The 21,943-nt window shown below is 38.3% G+C and overlaps 1 protein-coding gene across 2 annotated transcripts in view; it reads left to right on the top strand.

Annotated features, from left to right (window-relative positions):
* Positions 1–20,542, top strand: part of RNF13 (ring finger protein 13) — a 46,326-nt gene extending 25,784 nt beyond the window's left edge. For both annotated transcript variants that reach the window (XM_052802764.1, XM_052802765.1), the window contains exons 8-10: positions 3,847–3,940; positions 17,250–17,330; positions 19,067–20,542. In XM_052802764.1, coding sequence (XP_052658724.1) covers positions 3,847–3,940; positions 17,250–17,330; positions 19,067–19,431 — 540 coding nt within the window. In that variant the 3' untranslated portion in view covers positions 19,432–20,542. The remainder of the gene's footprint in view (positions 1–3,846; positions 3,941–17,249; positions 17,331–19,066) is intronic.
* Positions 20,543–21,943: the final 1,401 nt, after the last annotated feature.

The following is a 21,943-nucleotide window of genomic DNA, read 5'->3' as shown; positions in this document are numbered from 1 at the left end:
GAGCTTGACTTTTATTACAACCACTACTGTGGAAATCTGGGAACAAAAGAGGTGGGTTTTACTCTCAGGATATTTCTTTGTATTTTGCTTCAGAGTTTTTCACCAGTTCAGCTGCTTTTGTTTTTAGATGATGTTAAGTTAGTTGCAAAAATTTATCATGGACTTCAGTGCTGTCATCTTCAGGTCAAGAAATGAACTAAATTACAGACTAATTTGCACAATCACTTTAGCAAGGAACTGGAGTTATGTAACAAACACAAGGCTAATCCCACTGAAAGGCCATCTCTCTTTAGGATTGCAGATGTTTCCCTCACTGTGAAAACAGCAGTTTTCTGCACCAAAAGAAGCATTACAAATGTTACAGGAGTGAGCTAAACGAATTTGTAAAGAGTTTGTCTTTAGGGCATAAGTGAGTTCTCTCAGCAGCAGCCATAGAATCACAGAGTGGTTTGGGTCAGAAGGGACCTTTAAAAATCATCTTGTCCACCCCCCTGCTGCCATCAGCAGGGACATCTTTCACTAGACCAGATTGCTGAAAGCCCTGTCCAACCTGACCTTGAACACTTCCAATAATGAGGCATCTACAACTTCACTTGGCAACCTGTTCCAGTGTCTTGCTACCAGCATCATAAAAACTTTCTTCATTATATCCAATCTAAATATACTGTCTTTCGTAGATACTGATTCTTTTAAATTTGCCTTTTAAGAGCTGGATCTTTTTGTATCAGCATGCTGATGCTCTGAATTAAAACAATTTTTTACTTAATATGTGAATTTGAGAGTTCCAGACTCCAAATAAAATATATAGGGAAGAACCATCTGTACAATCCAAAAGGAATAAACAGATGCTAGGCAGGATTAGCTATGAGGAGGGGAAATAAACATTTGGTGAGGAAAATTGCAGGCATTTAAATTTGCCTCCAGTTTACTTGCTTGTGCAGTGGGAGGAAATGTAAAAAAGGGCATGTCTGTAAACTATGATTAAGAATTTATTTTTCCAAATATGTCCCATTTATAAAAGCAAAGGCTTTGAGAGACCTGAATTCCGCTTCTGTTAGTGTCAATAGGTAGTCAGTGCTAAAATGAATGGTTCTTTCCATGTCATTGAGTTGTAGAGGAAAACCAGACAGGAACCAGGAGAAAGTTCTGTTGTATGTCTGCAAGTTGGGGTTACCTATACTATGTATTTGGACAGATGTTTGGAGGGTTTAGAAAAGAGGTTACATAATGTTGGAAATGCCAAAATCCATCTACACAGCTCATGTTAAACTGTGAGAGAAGAAAAGCAGAGAGGTATTTGAAAGCGTTTTCCAGAGTGTAGTACAGGTTTGAAGGGGGAACAGGATAAGATCAGGCTCGCTAAAACTATGGGGAGGCATGACAATGTTGGATGGATGGTGTGCTGGTGAGGGCTTTCACTCTGCTCCATGACATACCGAGTACACTGGGGCACTTCTGAAATGTGTTTATGCTAACATAGGCAGTGTGACGAATAAACAAAAGGAACTAGAAGCTTTAGCTCACTCCCAGAGCTACATCATCATTGGCATAAGTGAGACTTAGTGGGAAGAGTCCTGTGATTGGAGTGTTGTGATGGATTGTTACAGGCTTTTTGGGAGAGATAGGCAGGACAGGTGAGGCGGAGGGGTAGCACTGCCTGTAAAGGAGGGGTTGGACTGTACAGTGCTTGCAGTTGGGGATGAAATGGCTGAGAGCCTCTGGGTAAGGATTAGAGGAAAAGCTAATAAAGTGGATGTTGTTGTCTTTTTTTTTTTTTTAACACCAATGATGGGCCCTGGGACCCCCAGAGCCCTAGGTTGATGGACCGTGACTGGGGAAGTGATAAGCTCCTAGGTGACTTTGAACTTGTACAGGATTTGCTGCTGCAACTGAATGCACATAAGTCTGTAGGGCCCGATGGTGTTCATCCCAGGCTACTGAAGGAGTTGGCCAATGTTATTGTGAGACCTCTCTCGGTTATTTGTCAACAATCTTGGGGAATTTGGAGAGGTTCCCATTGACTGGAAGCTAGCAAATGTTATTTGCCCTTTTTTCAAGAAGATGAAAAAGGAAGACCCTGGTAATTATAGGCTTGTCAGTCTCACTTCATTGCCTGGTAAAATTACGGAGAAAATTATTCTGGGAGTTCCTGAGAAGCACTTGAAAGATGATGCAGTCATCAGTCAAAGCTGTCATGGGTTCACGAAGGGAAATTCAGTCCTTACTAACTTAATATCCTTTTATAACAAGGTTACCCACCTAGTGGATGAAGGGAAGGCAGTAGATGTGTGAGGTTGTGGGTTTTGGGGTTTCTTTGTTTTTGAGTTATGTTTTGTTTTGGTTTGAGTTTTTTGGGGGTTTGTTTGTTTGTGGTTTTAAGCAAAGCTTTTGATACTGGCTTTTACAGTATCCTTCTGGACAAAATGTCCACTATAGAGCTAGACACGTACACAATAAGATGGGTGAACAATTGGCTGCAGGATAGGCTCAGAGTTGTAGTAAATGGGGTAACATCTGGCTGGCAGCCAGTCATTAGTGGTGTTCAGGGTTCAACTTCAGGACCAGTTCTTTTCAATGTTTCTATCGGTGACCTGGATACAGGAGTTGAGTACACACTAAGTAACTTTGCCAATGGTACTAACTTAGGAGACATTGTTTCCCTTGAGCGTAGAGAGGCCTTAACAGAGAGATCTTGATAGATTAGAGCACTGGACAATTAATTAGTGCAGTGAACTTGATCCCAGGGAGGTTCCAGGTTGGATTTGGTCCTCATTAATTTGTGGTTTCGGCCCTGCTTCTTCCAGGAAATCTTGTTTTTAACGAAGAAATGAATGTGGGACTCTCTGATTGTGACTAAGTATCTGAATTACAGCAGAAAATCTGCAGTTTATGCATACAGCTCATAGTTTAGCTGGGTCTGAACTAACAGTTTAGATCCAAATATGCTTAAAAATTGAGGCCAGGTGTGACGCAGGATAAATAAATTTTTTGTCAAAACCAGTTACAGTTTCAAATGGTCCTATTAATATTTGTCCATAATATACATACATTCATACTTTTAAAAAAATAATCTGAAGTATATCAATGCCTTTCAGGGACTCCTAAAGTGAGAGATATTAATGCTGTTATAATATTAATATTGTCTCAATGTTTACCTTATCCACAGTGTAGGTAGGTATAGAGCACCTCTGCAAATTTCAAAAGACTTGTCAGTGTGTATACTTTGGTTAAGCCCTTTTTGTTTGTTTGTTTGTCTGTCATATTTGAAAAGAATGTTCTATCACAGGTGCTAGAATTAGAAACTGAATGGAAATAGCATTAGGGACTATTAAGAAAATGAAAACAGAATCTTGAAGACAGCAAGTAACTAGGGCTTGAAGTAACCCCTTTACTCCTCCCCAAACTACATCCAGATACTATGAAGACAGTTCTGATGAACATGGGAATAATCCTCGAAAAGAGCTGTAATGATGTAAAACTGCAAGCAAAAATCAGTCAAACTTGATGAATTGTGTTTTGCTCTGAAATGTGCCATCCTACTGTGCATGGGCCTCAGCAGAGGATTGCAGCAATGGCCATGATTTTATATAGTATGGACAGTTTGGTTTTTTTCTCTTTCCTTTCTAAAAAAGCTTGTGTATTTTCAGTTTCAAGTGTGATTATCGAGAGCATTCTTGAGACTTGTCTGGCTTCATCCTTGAGTCCAGGCAAAGGAAGAGGTGATTCAGTTTGAGCTGGGGTTCCCTTTTGACTAACTTACTGTGAAGACTCATAAATCAAAACTTCTATTGCTCTTTTATTGTTTTAACTTACTGTTCACATTGTCTTACTTATGTCTGTTTCCAGATCACAAAATTCGTGCAAGACAGACACAGAGCAAGAAGGAATCGGCTTAGGAAGGATCAGCTTAAGAAACTTCCTGTACATAAATTTAAGAAAGGCAAGTGGATCATTCTTTGTCGAACTAATTAGACCCCATTGTTTTTAACACCAAAAGACCTCTAAATTGAGACTGTTTTTAGTTTTGGAGATAACGTTGGGTGCTTTTGAAATAGATAGTAGAGTTTGGAGTGAAAGCACACAAAAAGTTTGACTTGACCCTGTTCTCACTGAAATAGAGGAGTTCTAACATTTCTTTAATGGAAGCAGAACAGACGCCATATGTAGACTGTGGCTGAGAATTAAAATGTTGCTTAATAAACCACAAAATCAGTACAGAAATTCGGCAAAACTGCCTTGTTGCACTGTCATTAACAGTGACCGCAGCAGTCAGTCACTGTGATACATTATTTCCATTATTTGGAAGTCCCACCTGGAGTACTACATCCAGCTGGGAGTCCTCAGTACAAGGAAGACATGGACCTGCTGGAGTAGGTCCAGAGGAGGCCACGAAGATGATCCGAGGGCTGGAACACCTCTGCTCTGAGGACAGGCTGAGAGAGTTGGGGTTGTTCAGCCTGGAGGAGAGAAGGCTCCGGGGAGACGTTCTTGTGGCCTTTCAATATATAAAGGGGGCTTATAAGAAAGATAGGGACAAACTTTTTAGTAGGGCCAGTTGCAATAGGACAAGGGGTTATGGTTTTAAACTAAAAGAGGGTAGATTCAGAGTAGATATAAGGAGGAAATTTTTTACAATGAAGGTGGTGAGGCACTGGAACAGGTTGCCCAGAGAGGTTGTGGCTGCCCCATCCCTGGAAGTGTTCAAGGCCAGGTTGGACGGGGCTTTGAGCAACCTGGTCTAGTGGAAGGCATCTCTGCCCAGGGCAGGGAGGTTGGAACTAGGTGATCTTTAAGGTCCCTTCCAACCCAAACCATTCTGTGATTCTATGATTATTTGTTTGGAAACTGATAAACACTAGTGGCATGTAAGTTGCCTGAAATTGTAGAGACTATAAAAACAAAACTGTCTTGTGGGTATAATTTATCTGCTTTTCCAGAGGAGTGGTCCTTTCATTCAATCACAATACTTCTGCGAGGGCAAGAGTGACTCAAATTTAATATGAAAATACTTGCTGTTGTGATTCTTTGTAGTGATTAATTTTATGCAAGATCTAATGACAAGATGAGAAATAAAGCTGTAGTAAGTTACTTTATTCAATGAAATAGAAAAGCTGCCTTAAGTCCTTCTCTGTTGTAGTCTACTCTTTTAAAGTAGAAAATAATCTGCTACTTTTCTTCGCCATTTTGTTTTTTTAAATGGGTTATCATTTTGCCATCTGCTTGTTTGTTCATATGAGCTATTGCAAGGTAGGAGAAGAAAAGGTGGAAAAAGTACTTAATTGAAATGATTGATTACTACATAACGCGTGTCTAGAGAATGTATCTGCTGAGGCACAAAGACCATGTTAGGGGATATGCCTGGATTCAAGGATGGAATCGCTTACTGTTCTTTGCCCTTGATAAAGCCAACCTGCATTAATAACGACATTGCTCTCACTTTGTGCAAAGCAGATGTTCAGTTTGAGCGGATACAGTATTTGTGCAATGTTAGTCAGCCTCATAGAAAGAAAAAAAATTTTAAAAACTGTTTTCCTCTGCAGGGTTGACTGAACCTTGCTGTAGTGACCTATTGTTACAGATTTAAAATTAACTCTAAAAAATTATCTTAAGCCAATAAAGCTAATATTAACTTTGTTTCCTCTTACTGATTCCCTGTGCAACCTAATTAGAATAAAAATACAAAGTAAATTATGTTGTACTTTAAAGAGAAATTTGCAAGGAAAAAGTTGCTTCAATGAAGTCAGTTAATGTCTTTTTCATTTCTTTGTGTGCATCTGTAATAACTCTCTCAGAATTACATGACTAAGTAGCCAGTGTATGAAAATATCTCATTGCTGTTTTCCTTATTCTCCTTCCTCTTTGCTTTTGCTGAATATTACACAATATGAATTGTTCGGAGCTCAGTCAGTCATTTTAAAGTAAACCTGGCTGTAAATATCCAGGTATTCACTGCATTCAGTGGCTTATGAAAAAACAGAACAAAAAGCTTATTTTTTCAACTAGGATTTCAGTTTCTTTAAGCAAATGATCACTTTGGCTCTACTGCTATGAAATTAAACCCTTACATTACTTTAAGTCTTTTTACTAAAAGGACAAAATTTGACCCAGTGCTTGCAGTATGTTACCTTTGGCAATTACAATAAAAATATATTGCTTCATGCTTCTTTGTGAAAGATAGGATTTCTCAAGACATTATTGCAAAATCCATTCACTTCAGTCTTGATGATATATCCAAATGATCTTACCTTTTGCTTTGGAAGGATAGGTGAAAGTAACTCCTGTGGACTATAATGCTGGTTTTAGGAGTGCTGGATTTTCTTTTGTCTCCAGTGTATTCTTAAAAATCTGTTTGTATTAAAACAGATTGAAATGTTAGTCAAATACTGAAGCTAAGACACCATAGATACTGGTTCTTCTCTTTCTTGCACTGCTTTTTGTATCATGAATCACTGCCTAATAAATGGTTTCACTGTGCTGTAAAAGGTTTTTTAAGGGAAAGCTGGCTTTAGTGGATTTCTAGAATTTAATAGGTTGATAGGCAAATGATGATGTAATGAAGATGATTCTTCTGTAGGGGTTGTTGCACTCTGACATTCCTAAAGAGTTGTTAACACAGAAAATACACGAGTCATCTCTAAATAGGATTTGAGTCAAATACCACTGTAATACATGGGAATTTTTTACTAATTTCAGTAGGCTTTAGATCAGGCACTTAGCATTTCTGTAATGAGTAAAGAATGCAGTAACAAAAGATGTGGCATTGACTATCTTTGCAAAGTCCTAATCAACAAGCCTCGCCTTTGAATAATTCCTCAGAATGCAATGTACACTATATTAAAATCTGTTTTCTACACAAAGAGTATTGGGGCAGTTGTTGCATTGTGGTTCCTTACCAAATGGATTACATTTTGGTCATACAAAAGTTAGTGGGAGTTGATATCTTTTGTATGATGTCTTTAAAACAAAAGTGAACACAGCAAAAAAGACAAATCCATTTAATGTGCCTGTAATTTTATCATTAGCAAATGTGAAAATTCTGAAAATAATAGCTTAGAAAAAATACAGGTTAGAAATTTTGTGAATTGGTATGTATTGTAGAATTTATTTTCGGAAATATATAATATTATTTGCAAGCTAGCTTGACTTTACACTAAAATGGAATCTTGGCCAAGACTGAAAAGATTTTAGATCTTAACTGCAATGAAATTACACTGTAACCTCTCACTGTGTAGAAAAGAAAATATCGTAAATTTAGTGAAGATAGAATGCTGCAAAAGAAAGAGATGTGTGGGCATATTATTAAGAACTTAAAAATGAACAAAGCAATTTTTTTCTACATTGAGCATCAAAAGTTAGGATCCTAAATGAGTGGTTAGATACCTGATAAAGAATACAGAATTTGGGACTTGCTACATCCAAAAGACTTCTAAAAATGGAGCTGTTTGGTTAGGTGTTTATGAAAGAAGAGCTTAACTTTAGACAGTCAGCTTTGAAATGCTTTATGTACACGTGGAAAAAAGCCCCAACATATGTGACAAAGAATAAGCTGTAAGAGTACGTGTTTTTTAAGCAAATACATATTTTTAAGTATTGAATTTTTGTATACTTATGTATCAATCTGCATATAAAGATATGATTGAGCAATAGTGGGAAATAGATGTATCTCAATGCCTTTTAAAAATCTACTCCAGAGTCAGTGCAGTTCTGCATTTTACTAGATATTCCTAAATTGATTTTTTTTCCCTGCAAATGGGATTGTAACTGATCTAATTACTGTTCATTACTGACCCGTCTGCTTGACTGCACAGTACAGTTAGGGTCTAACAGAGAAAACAAGTCATAAGGTCTAGCAAAGTCTTGGCAGTTTTATTTTTTGCATTTTTCATTGTTCAAAAGTACACATATATGTGGATGGGTAATTCTGTGTTTCTGAAAATATTTTTTTTATTTATTTATATGTGCCAAGTAGTTAGAAGATAACTTTTCTTACTAAGACTTTTCATACACAGTTTATATAAGCAAGATACTTCCTTTTTTTCCCTGATTTTTGGTGGTTCTGAGCCAGCTTCTAAAATACAGTATTTGAGAAAAAGTTGACTGCAGAGTGTCCCTTTTAAAAATTAAATCTTCTGTTCTTTGAGGGTCACGTAGTCAAGGAGGTGAAGCTAACTTGGAGACTAGTCAAAGAGGCTTCAGGATTCCAAGAGAAATCATACAGGTCTCAGCACTGAGGAGGGCTGGCGTTTCTGGTCCTGGCTGCTGCGTGGGCTTGCCTCCCTTCTCCAAGCCACAATGAGAGCAAGAATCTGGGTAATAGTGTTAATTAATTTGTGTGATGACCTGTTGGAGAAATGCAGCAGATGGACTGCAGTGGGTGGATGCAGTGGGTGCAGGTGAAGCAGCTGGGCTGAGGGCTTGTTGGAGATTACTGTGCAGTGCAAGATGGGGCTGTGAAGCTGGGGGAGGCAGCCTGGGATACATGGCCTTGGCAAGAGTCAGAGGAATATCTTTCTTGCAGTTAGCCAGGATGGAGTCAGGTACACCTGTGGCCTACATGTTTGACAACTTTAGCATTGGCCTTACTGAGAAAACTTTATCGGTATTTACCTGGCCTAGGAGTGGATGCGATGCTTTACCACTCCATCTTTTTTTTTCTGAATGTGCTGTTCTTCATTTGCCAGGGGGTCCCTTAGTGAGATCAGCCTAGTCAAGAACAGTGTGCTATCATTTTTCAGGACTTTCTTACACATGTTGAATGACTAGTGGGGGAAAAAAAGATAGCTGTATTATTTGAAGGTGTTTTTTTTCTGAGATATGATGCCCTTGACAGTACTGACTAATGGTTGACATTCATTTGTGTTGAACATAATAATGTGCTGATTATAAATGATCCATAAACGTGGTTTGACTAATAGAAACAATGGAGAGAAGGAATGTCATGGCAAAAGAGGAAGTGATTTTTTAGGAAAGCTATAGCTGAAATACTTCACTGTGTTACATTAGACGAAAACTCGTACTTCGGTGATGCAGGTCTGGCAGTGGTGAACTCCATGTAATATCTCTGACTTTTCCTGCCTGCCCATGAGCCTTTTTTCTTTCTCCTGCTTTTCCTTTATCATTTCTTGTTGTATAGTAACTATCAGGAAAACTGTGTTTATAAGTGGTCCTCATGTCCACTGTGCTTGTTTTCTGAAATGCCAAATTACAGCAATGTTATTTTCCAATGGTGGTCATCAGCTTTGCCTTTATGTTGAATAATATATATTAAGAAAAATAACATGAATCACATTTCGCAGACTTTCTGTGCTACCACAGAAGCCCTTGGAATTTATCTTTTGGGAAACATGAGAATTTGGTTTTAATCATGGACTTCTGTTACTTGGAGAATAGACCTATGAACTAGGAGATCCTGAGTAGCAACTTTTACTCTGATTTACTGCATGCCAAGATAAAATAATTATAATCTCTGTCCACTTTCTTTTCCATCCCTATAAAGTAGGATTGAGAATATTTACTTTGCAGTGCTCTTGTGGAAGTTGAGTACTTAGTATTGATAGAGCATTGCAACATTATGATACTTTTTTTCATTAATCTTCCTTTTATTGCCTTTCTGGTTTTAAAAAAAAATTGTAATGAAAGCAATGTAATTCATGCATATGTACTAATCCCTGTAGTTCTCCTTTGCTGATAGTGAAGCACATTGTGTGCTCCTTCACTTTCTCTGCAGTCTTGCCTCCCTTCTTTTTTCCCTGTCAAACCACTAGCTTTAGCAAACCTGTAATTTAAACAATTTGCTGTGTCTTTGTTAATTGTACCCATACTGCTGGCTGGCTGGTTTATTTTGTGTGATCTATAATAATGCAGAAGTCAGGTAGTAGGTAACACAAGACCTTACTGCATTAGAGGTCAGTCCGTTATTACATAGGTGTGAATAGTTTTTAGCATCTATCTTACATCCACAAATAGAGAAATCCTTTTAATAACATGAAGAACTCACCTAAGGATATCTTATGTGCCTTGGTTTCGTATCGGCTATATAATTGAGTACTATTTAAAATATTTTGTTGGTTTTATACCTTTGGAAGGGAGGAAGTTTAGAAGTTCTTGCTCTTTTTTTATTTTAAAGTGGAAGTGTTAGGCACAGGCAAAAGATAGATTCAGTAGAAATTCTGTCATGGTCACCATAAAATATGAGAAATAAGTGTAACCAATATTTTGGAAAAATGAGAGGGCTCATTTTGCATTCCTTTCCTTATTTTGGGAGTTCAGGTTGCACAGGGAATACAAAAGCAAGCCTTATGAATGAGGCAAGAAGAGAATTGTATGCAAGTAGGCTTCCCTTAACCACCTTCCAAATATATACTTAGTACCACAATGGATAGCCCTTCACATGCTGTATGTTCCTTCTGTTTTCATCTCTAATAGATGTCAAGTTTCAATTTTTTGTGTAGTACTTCTGAAATATTGAAGTCCTTAAAAAAAAAAAAAAATCATTTTAGCAGAACAGCAACACATGACAGTCATGATCCTGTGTAAGATCCTGTTCCATATTTTCCATCCTGTAGAAGAGAGATTCTAGATAAACAACACCAGGTGTTGTATGTATTTTTAAAAAAATTGACAGCACCTTTAGAAAAGCCCAGAATAGAACTATTTCCGTGAACATGCTTTATACTGAAAATTTTTAAGTCTACAGAATGTTAGTTGCTGTAGACTTCAGAGAATTGTGTGCACAACAATATGGGATTCTATAGTAAAATAATTCCCTGCACTACAAAAATCAATCATGTATGATTTTGATTTTTTACATCATAGTCAATGATATTTTGACATGGGAATGATGCAAAAGGTACCTGCCAATAATGCAGCTAAACACAAATTCAGATAAATTAAACAGCCCTATTGTTAATGAGCTGTCTCAGTTCTTAGCTAACTTTTATTAACATCTAAAAAAGAAGGCTTGCAAGAATCCTGAATTAAGGCAGAGGAGCACTTGCCTTCTATTCTGGTAATGTGGAATATAAGCCGTGTCCTTATTTAAAAGCTGAAGCTACAGTTATTTCTATATGAATGTAGGAATGCTATTAGGCTACTACTGTAATTCTTCAGTTTGTTTTTTATAATTTTTTTTTTAATGAGAAAGTATTTAAACATGATCAAGACTAATCATGTGAGTTAAAGATTGTTTACAGACTAAAAGGGAGAAGCTGTTACACTGCATTTATTTGACTGGCAGGTTTCTGCGTTTTGGAATTAAAAATGCTTAAGATTTTTTTTAACATTTACAAAGAAAGTTTTTTTTTCTCAGCAAAGTATATTGTTACACACTTAATTAAAAATCCTGGTCAAGTTCCTTTTTAGAACTTTGTATTGAATTTTTAACATTTGTGCTTTATTAATGATCTTATTCTGAACATAAAAAAATAGTACATCTTTGCCTCTTTTCTGTCACTGAACAACTTCGTTTTGCTGATTCTCTTTCCCCGAAGACTGACTTTCATGTAATACTTGAAATCTGAGCTGATGATAGCGATTAATCTTTTGTGCCTCTACCTCACTGATGAGTCACCAGTGTTATTTCTGTTAGCTTTCTGCAGCTTCCCTGGAAAGCTCAGCTCTTCTGTTGCTGGTGCACAGCTCTTAATTTTCCTACTGTGATGTACTTAGTCTCCTTACATGTGCTAAACACATACAGAACAACCATGCTGAGTTGCATATGAAAACTAAGTTTTTCTTTGAAAACTGATTCTAAATACCCAATGTAGCTACTTTTGCCATCTGTAGAAAACCATTAGGTTTAGCAGCATGGTATCAAAAGAAATTTTGAGCTGAGTTTCCAGAAATTCTCTCTTGTCATGTAGTTTCATTACAGTAAAGGGAAAGCTCTGCTACTGCTTGAGCTTTTGTGTTGAAACGACATCCCTGAGTAATGCAAAATCTGCCTGCTTCCTTCATTTGCAAGCTTTTTGATAACGTAGGATAAGCTCATGACCCAAATGTGGGCCTGCTCTAGCTACACATTATCGAAATCTGCCCCATTATTTCCACCTTTGCCCCAAAACAACACTTTGACAACTTGTGTATTATATCAACTCTTTTGAACAAGCTTGAGTGTGAACTGTGCCTCTGATTTGTCCCCCATTGATCTCAGTCTCATGTATGTAATCTGGACAGTGCTTTGGGAAGTAACATGGGAATTGCTATGGAAAAAAAAAAAACAAACTAAATTTGTGCTAAAAAGTGTTGTGTCACAAGTTACTGTGTGTGAGATGTGTGTGTTGAAAGGTGAACTAAGTGAGAGATTCTTGTTGTGGCTGTTAACTCTAGCTCTAGCACTTGTCAGTCTTATGCACTTAAATCTGACATCTCCAATGTCAAATCTCAGTGATGTGCAGCAAGGAAGTTTTAGTGCAGCGGGCAGTTCAGAAAAGACTTTGTAGAAGTTTACTGCGAGAGGATTAAGTTGACACTGCAGGGAACAGGAGTAGATAATTGAGTTGTGAGGATGGCTGATGAGCTAACACTTGTGGGATGGATGGGGCTCAGGTTAGGTGGAATGTGGAAGGAGATGGGGAAAGCTGCCCTGAGGAGCACTGGGAACAAGATATGCTGTCTCAACCCTTCTTTCTTTTACCTTGAGGTGACAAGGTCACAGGGGCTTCATTTCTCTTACAGGGGTCTCTGCCTTGCTGTATGCTTTTTTCCCATTTGTATTTTGATATACAGTGAACCTTCTCTGCACATACTCTTTCTGATGGGGATCTACATCTCCTTACTTCCCTAGCTCCTCTGCTGTATGGTAAAACCCAGGATCTTACCTAGCCCTGAATATGGTGAAAATGTAAACTGCTGAGCACGGGAAAATTAAGAAGCAGCTGTGAAGACAGTACAGGTTGGGAACAGGCAGACTTAGTGGGTTAGGAGTGCTATTACAAATACTTAGCCAAAATATGCAGAGAGAGTGACATAGTTCTTTGGGACCACCCCCAGGATATTGAAGGCTGTATCTGGGGTGTCCATCCTTTGGGCAAGGTGGGCCATATAATCTTTTTTTCCTGAGGCACTATCATTGGTGCCTTTCCTTATCACAAAGTGTATAACCAGGATGCAGGCACTCTAGCACCGCATGTTGAGCACATGACTGCTCTTATGATAGGATGTACAAATATGCATTGGATCAGTTGACCCTGTAACTACCCAGTCCCTCAACCAAACATGTGTTAGTCAAGTGATAGGAAAGCTTGCAGTTTAGTCTGCTGGCACATGTGCTTCTAGCCGTGTGATGGGGAGGACTTAATAGGGAGAGAGGTAGGCTGGGCCAGACTAATTTTTTTTTTCTGGTACACTGTAGTTTGGGCATCTAAGGAATGCTGCGTGGTCAGGAGAGTGTGCAGCCCTAGCAAGCAGCTGCTTGTGAAGAGATGTTGCAGTACTGGACAGTGTTAAGACAGTAAGTTTCAGTTGTCTAAATAAAGTGCTAATGGCATAATAGGAGAAGTACCATCTGGAAATAGTGAGTAGCAGCATTGTATGTGTCTAAGTTACAAGAGGTGTATGAAAGAAGACTTCACTAACTTTTGCAGATACAGTGGCTTTGTGCACATGGCCAGAACTTTTCCAGCCTTGACAGAGCTGAGCAAATACTCAACCCAGCTCATGTCAAAGCAAGGGATCCAAGCAGTGACAGGGACCATTTCACTGCTTAAATACCTCTCAGGGCTTGACTAGGTAAGTATTCACAAGGCATATAATGAAATGCGGCTTCTTACAAAATGAAATGGAGCTACTTCTCTTTTTTTTTTTTTTTTCCTAAAGATGTACTTTGCACTACTGACCTTTAATAATAGAGCCTAGTAATTGACAGTCTTAGACAGGAATTGGGGGATCTAGGTTCAGTTCCCTCCAATGTCTTCTAGGATTAAGATGTCTGTTTCCATCTCCTTCCAGATGCTATTCTCTTAGGGATTTCCTGTGTCATGTGTCTAAAGCCTTGACCTAAAACTAGGTTGGGGGAAAGGGGGAGGTTTGGCCCTTTACCATGATGACCTTCTGATGGTCCTGAAAGGCTAGTTCAGAATATCACTGCTCCAGTGGTCAAGCTTTCTTTTCACTTCCAACCTAATGATTCCTGGTCAGATGATAGCTCTTTTTTCTCTGCCCTGCCACCCTGCCCCGCTTCTCTCTGTCCATGGTATTGCTCCTTTGTGGTGTTTATAGAGAAAGCTGAATCTCCTTTCAGCCTTCAGATTGTTAGATTAAAATTATCAGGCTATTTTTTTTAAATTTTTTCTTGCATGATAGTTTCTCTGTTATGTGCTCATAATATACTTTCTTTGTTTCTGTTTGAATGAATCTTTTGAGGATATGGGTGGCCATGTTACACACTACTGAACAGTACTTACTGCTTCTGGGAAGACTACTCTTGATGCTTCCTACTGTTGCATTTTTATTTTTCCCAGTTGTATCACATTAGGAACACTGTAGTAGTCAGTATACTCTGTTTCTTCTCAATTTTTTTATAACTGATGAAATCTCAGCTAAAAATCCGCAAGGACGTAATCCCTAAATGGATGCACTTGCATGCTATAGTATTGAATTTCATTCATGTACCATTATTCCAGATTTACAGATTTTTCTGTGCTATCCCAGTTACCTTCCTGATGATGCCTACTTAATCGTCTCGTATATGTATCATTGATACACTCCTTGTTTTTGTATCAATACTGTTCCAAAGCAATGTTGTAAAAAGACAATACTGATTAACTCTCCTTCAGCCTTCCAACACCACCAGTAGCAACTTCCATTTATTCAGGTCCATCTACTAATCCTTACTAATCTTACCGACAAGAAGCAATCATTTTCACACATAGAACTTCACTGAATATTATACCAAAGTCCACATAGATAAGATGTCATATTTCTAGAAATCAGTTTGCAAAGGCATTGTCTACCTTTACTAGGGCCATGCTATATTTGATCCTGTTTTCTCTTTATTTACATAGCTTATCATTCATTATGTGACCTAACTTATGTTGTGGGCCACTCTGGGAAGGGCCCTTCTCTCCCCCCCTTCTGTTGAGCTTGTATATGCTTCACAGAGGAGAATCCTAGATTCAGACGGGCAAGGAAGGCACCAAAAGGTTCAAGACTTTCTGTCCTCACCCAGAGGGAGAGATGTCTTTGAATGCATATGTGTTGAGGGAGGTGGTTTAAATTTCAGAAACATACCATGGATTTGTATTTGTTCTCTCACTGCTTTGTTCTGCTTTCTACTGTTTTGTCTTTTGCCAACATCTCTAGGCTGTTCTCTTCACCGGTTTCTCCACCCCTTTGCCAACAAAAATACCTGCTGTATAACCGTGAAAAGCATTATATATGTATGAAACTAAGAGATCTGCAAGAATTGTTGTTATTCAGGATATCATGCCACCTTTGAAAAATGAGGCTAAAGAGCAAGTGCCTTCAGCTATCTTGAGAAACACACATGCATGCACATTGTGAATGTACATGTTTGTGGAATAAGTTCTGCTGAATTTCCTGAAGCTTTCTAGCTCCAGCAGTTGTACCAGATGTTGGTAAGGCTGAAGGCTGTTGGACTTAAGTTTCTGAAGCTAAGGAAACAAAAGATGGAATAAGAATAATGTCAGCTCTCTCCTGTACTGGGAAGCCCAGAACTGGACACAGAGACATGGAGCTACTGGAGAGAGTCCAGTGAGAGACCATGAAGATTAGTGGACTGGAGCATATCTCCTATGAGGAGAGGCTGATAGAGCTGGGACTGTTCAGCGTGGGGAAGAGAAGGCTCAGGGTGATCTCTCCAATGTGTATAAATAGCTAAGGCAGGGCACAAAAAATGGAGCCAGGCTCTTTCCAGTGGTGACCAGTGACAGGACAAGAAGTCTATCTAAATATTGTATATAAATATTCAACGACACATAGGTTAGGAGGAGAAAGTCAATACTGAAAATTGTGGTATTTTACAACTTTGCAGTAACTTCATCTGTGAAAAGGACTGTACCGGTTTTGGTTGGGATAGAGTTAATTTTCTTCATAGTAGCTGGTATGGGGCTACCTTTGGGGTTTGTGCTGGAAACAGTGTTGGTAACACCCCAATGTGTTAGTTACGGCTGAGCGGTGCTCGCACAGCACCAAGGGCTGTTCTGCTCTTCACTCTGCCCTGCCAGCCAGCAGCTGGGGCTGCACAAGGAGCTGGGAGAGGGGTCAGCCAGGACAGCTGCCCCAACTGACCGGAGGGGCATCCCACACCATGTTGTGCCCAGCAATAAAAGCTGGGGGAAGAAGGAGCAAGGGGGGACGTTCAGAGCGATGGTGTTTGTCTTGCCAAGTCGCTGTTACATGTGATGGAGCCCTGCTTTCCTGGGGATGGCTGAACACCTGCCTGCCCATGGGAAGTGGTGAATGAATGCTTTGTTTTGCTTTGCTTGCGTGCGCGGCTTTTGCTTTATGTATTAAACCGTCTTTATCTCAACCCACAAGTTTTCTTACTTTTACCCTTCCGATTCTCTCCCCCATCCCACTGGAGGGGAGTGAGCGAGTGGCTGTGTGGGGATGAGCTGCCGGCTGGGGTTAAACCACAGGAAGGACATAAGCTGCTGGTGTAACTGCAAACTTTAGAGGGCCAGCATCTTCCAGGAAATTGGAAAGAACCATTTGGATTGATGAAAGGACCATGCGAAAGAGGAATACATTGACTTCTAAAAAGTGTTTATATTTTGGTCATATAATGTATCACAACAGTGTATGTCATGTCAATACTGTCAGTAATGTATATCTTATCTGTGAGGTTTGAATTACAAAATAACAAACTTCCTCCTGTGACTAGACTATCATTCTTGATCATTAATCTGCTTTTTTACTGAGTTGTCTTTGTTGCTATTTTTCTGCCTAAGTTTTCTCAATAACTTATTAATACCTATATAATAAAGTGAATCCTGTATTTTAAATCCTTTTATCTTTTAATAAGAATGATAGAATATTACAGAGACAGCACTTCACACAATTTAAAACATTTTTATTAACCTGAAGGGAAAGTGAATAAGCTATAGTCCTAATGAGAGAAACATAGCAGTCAACTATATAGCTTCAGAGAACCTGCCCCTTGCATGGACAAGGAAGAGTAATAGTTTCTTCAACCTGTGAAACTAACCAAGAGAACCTGTATGTGTGTGTTTGAGAAGGTGTGTTGCAAATCTTTTAAAGTTAAACTGATTCTCAATTATGTGCTGCAGGAGATGAATATGATGTATGTGCTATTTGTCTGGATGAATACGAGGATGGAGACAAGCTCAGAATCCTTCCGTGTTCTCATGGTAAGCAGCCGTATTTTAGGTTTGGTATTTGCATTAAAACAGCTCTCTAAAACACCATGTCTAAAACCCACAGTGAATATGTTTATTGATTGATTTATAAAAATTTATTTTTGCTAATATGCAGGAGTGTATATACAAATTGGGACAAGAGCAAACTTTTTTCTCTTTTTAAAAGCAAAAAGGCTAACGTTCCCACTTTGCATTTTTCTTTGGGTGTCCACATGAAAGAAAATCTGATGCTGTCCCCTTAATCTTGGTATTTAATAGGGAAACACATTCCAGAGTTAGTTTTCACGTTTTAAAAAACAGGCTTTTGCTTTCTCCAAGACAATTAAACCATAAAATGTAATTCAGCTATTAGTGACATAGAGAGATGAAGGGATATAGTCTGTCCCGTAGCCTGAAGCTATATAGACCACTGCCTTGACTGTACTTGGAAGTCAGTGTTGTCAGTGCAAAAAATAAGTGGAATATTTTTACTGTGACAAGTTGTGCATTGTCTGAACAGTATTTCTCAAATACAGCCCACTGCAAAAGGTATATCTAGTAGTCACATACATACATATCCACAAGACAAGACTGCTCTTAACTGCATGCAAGTACAAGAAGCATTTTAAGAGCTTATATCTAGAAATCTGGAAGAGGCCTAGGCCCAAGAGCCTCTCTAAATTGAAACATTTTTTTGATAAAAGCTGTGTAAAATCTATCAAGAAAGATAGGATTCATCCTTCCTAGCTTGAGACTCTACCTCCCAGTCCATTAACTATATTACAGACATTTTAGCTGGGTGCAGTTTTACCTAGCTTTTTCTCATTAAATTCCTGCTTTGACCAGGCACTGCAACAGCAAATACCACATCACAAAGAGATGTAAGAAAAGGCAACTGATGTTACAGTCTCATGTCCACAGTGAACACAGCAGATGACACTGAGCTTTGTAGATCCTCAGTCATAAAAAACAATTTCAAAACGGACTGGCAAACAAAGAGTTTTCAGAAGAGAAAGAACAGATCCATAGCATCTGTCCCAGCTAGGGACTGCAAAGTTAACTAAACTTGATCACCAATATCAAAGATTGCTGACAAATAAAAAACAACAACAAACCCCAAAACACCACTGTCAGTTCTCATGAAGAACATGCTACTAACGTGCTTGAACAGGTACTAAACACAACATGCTTGCCCTTGTAAATACTTAGCTCTTTGCCAGATAGAAGTCTCTGCTAATAAGCAGAGCTAAGTTTTTAATACCATAAGACAGACAATTTCAAACACATCTTTTTAAACAAGGCCGGTATATTTGCAGTGCCAATCGTAGACCTACTTTGAAATCCGCAGAATCATGCAGTAATTTTATTAAATAACAAGGTGCTTCAATACAAATTGGAGGTTAGAGGCATTATGAGGATAATGGTAGTGGGCGTGTCTGCTGCAAGGTGGGTATAATTCCTCAAGAAGCTTTTAAATTTATTTTGTCAAACGTGGCCCATTGCAGGACTGCTCTCAGATTCATTCATAGAGGAAATAGGTATTTATTGCATATATCCAAGATCCTAACTCTTAGGTGTTTTGTACATAAGGATGGACAGTCTACATGGCCAACAGACTTCTGACTAACATTATCTGTATGAGTAAAATTGTAAAATTCACCTGTGTTACTAAACATAAATATAATTTAGCAGGTTTTCTTGTACTTTTCACTTAGATAATGATATACTTGTATTTTGTTTTCTAACAGCATATCACTGCAAGTGTGTGGACCCGTGGCTGACAAAAACAAAAAAAACATGTCCTGTATGTAAGCAGAAAGTAGTCCCTTCTCAGGGGGACTCTGACTCTGAAACAGACAGCAGTCAAGAAGAGAATGAAGTATCTGAAAATACTCCTTTGCTTAGACCATTAGCCTCAGTTAGTACTCAGTCATTCGGGGCTTTGTCAGAATCGCATTCCCATCAGAACATGACCGAGTCCTCAGAATATGAGGAAGATGACAATGACAATATTGATAGCAGTGATGCAGAAAATGGAATAAACGAAGAAAGTGTAGTGGTTCAACTACAGCCCAATGATGAAAGGGAGTACAGAGTGGCAAATACTGTTTGAGACTACTAATGCTGAATAGTGTATGAACAAAAGAGTTCTTAAGGCTATACGTTACAAACCTTTATGTAGGGAATATATTTTAATCTGTAATCTATTTGGTTTCTTCAATAGGAGCAGCAGTTCATGTAGTAGTACTATGGTTAAATCATTACAGATAGATTTATTTTTGATTCAGGTATTGTCACACGTTCTGTCTTCTCAAAATGAACAGTTTAACTGGACTTCACAATGCTAATGAATAATGTTAATAGTTTATATCAATAGAAATACCACACAGACTCTAAATGTATCTTGCTGAAATGGGATTTACCTGGAAGTAATTTTTTTCCATTTTGTAGCTACAACTGGGTCATACTGATAGCAATATTTATTACATGTATGGTATGTGTTACCCCTCAAGTCCAACAAAAAATGTATTTGCATGTGTGTATAGAGTTTTCCTAAAAACTGTCACCACTACTGAAAGAAAAATGTAGAACAGATCAATATTCTATAAGCTGGTGTATCAGAACAAAGCAGAAGAAATTCCACTTTTATCTCAAAGCAGCGATTCCAAATAATCCTTTGGAGTTTGCCACAGTATCTGAGTTTAAGCAGTTCCACTAAGCAATTCCTAGGATAAGGAAACTTAGAACATATGTTTAGTTTTGAGCAATTCACAAGGTAAGATCCACCATAAACACATTAATTATCCCTACTTGCTACTATGAGGTAGTCTGGTTTCCAGCAATGATGGGGGAGTTGGGGTGGGGGGAGCGTGCGATCAAAACAGAGGTTTTGTTCCACATAGAAAAATAATTTTAGGTAAGTATTCTATTGATCCTCAACTCATATACCTCTTACTAAAGAGCATTTTATGCTGCATTAGTCTGCTAAACTATGTATATAAAAAAATTGTTCTTTTCAAGTACCGGATTTGAAAACAAGTGCTTATAACTGTTTAACAGAACTCAGTACTTACCAGTGTATCATGAAAAAAATGCTATATAATACCTCTGTAACTATGTAGAAAGTAAAAACATACGTATACTCAAAATGCAGAGATTTTTTTTATATGGCCTTGAATAAGGAAAGCTTGAAAGAATGTTAATAAACATGTTTTCCACTTTAAGTATCAAAAGGCATTTATTGAACTTTTGCATTACTTACATTCATTGTGTACTCTTTTACATTTATTACTAAGGTTAAAGTATTTTTAAATATCCAGAACATGCAACTGTCAAGATCCCTCGGTAAACATTAACCTACATTGTGCTGTCTATCACAGTACAAAGTGCTGCACTCGTCAGTACTATATGCAGGAGAACTAAGTTACATAGAAAACCTTAATTTTTGTTCACTTTTAGTTTGAGGAGAAGTTGGAATCAGTCTGGGTCTGTACCTGCAATTTGTATGGGGGAGAGGGAAGGAGGACCAGAGTGCTATTAATATTTCCTGCCTACCTGCCAACACCTTTAGAGCTGCAGTCTGTGAGCCTGTGTTCTGGAAGTCAGAAAACACCAAATCCTGGACTGAGGTGATGACAGGTGAGGTGTTTCCATTTTTGTTATTTCTGACCTAATACACAGTGCAGCTACACCTTCCTTGCCTCAACCTGGCAATGGAAATCAATTCTCTGGGACTGGCTAAGAGCAGAGAAAGTTTATTTTGCAGAATGAGGCATGGTAAAAGGATAACAATGAAAGAATGATTCACCTTCATCTCCACTGCCACCAGCAATCCATGGCGTTAACGACAAATAATGTATTACTATATTTTCACGATGTAAAATTCCACTTCAGCTTGCTTATGTCTAGTTAAGTCTAAATGTGAAAACTGATTTCTGAAAATTTACTAAGCTGAAAGATGTTTCTTAAAATAGGTTCCTGCTGTTCGTATGTTGTGAGTGTGTGTGTTTTTTCATAACTGTATTTCAAGCACCCCAAAACCTGAAGAGATCCAGAACCATGAACTGAAGTAAATTTTATAACCTATGCCATATGTAACTCTGGTTGTAGTATTTGCTTCAATGGCAAAAAGTAAAATTACACTCTTACCTGCTATCCTCCGTGCTATACAGAGGAAGTGTGTGGAGCAAAGGGTATTCTGTTTCCATCGCAAATACACTGTACGTTTTAAAAAAAAAAAACAAACCTGTTCCATTTTCTAAATTTCCTAATGGTATTAATGTAAATTTTATTTCAGCAGGCCTTGGTAGTAAACATCGTAGTGATACTCCCCTTGCTCTACATCCCTTGTGCCACAGATACAGTTTGTCAGTTGCCGTTGCCAGCGAGAATGAAAATGAAGATTAAAGCAGGAATAGCACTTTATTATTAGAAATACTTTGGAAGGTTAAGTATCTCTTGGCATTTCTAAGTAGAACTTGCATATTTCATTAAAACTTGCTGGATCAATCTTCCGTCTCCAAAGGTATGGCCTCTCCAAACCCACAGGAAAAGATAAAATACGGATTTTTCTTTGGGCTATGACCTACTACATTATCCACATGAAGTAGCACCATTTCCTCACC

The sequence above is a fragment of the Harpia harpyja genome, chromosome 12 (genome assembly GCF_026419915.1).
Source record: "Harpia harpyja isolate bHarHar1 chromosome 12, bHarHar1 primary haplotype, whole genome shotgun sequence".
Taxonomy (NCBI): domain Eukaryota; kingdom Metazoa; phylum Chordata; class Aves; order Accipitriformes; family Accipitridae; genus Harpia; species Harpia harpyja.
This window is presented reverse-complemented; position numbering and strand designations above follow the sequence as displayed.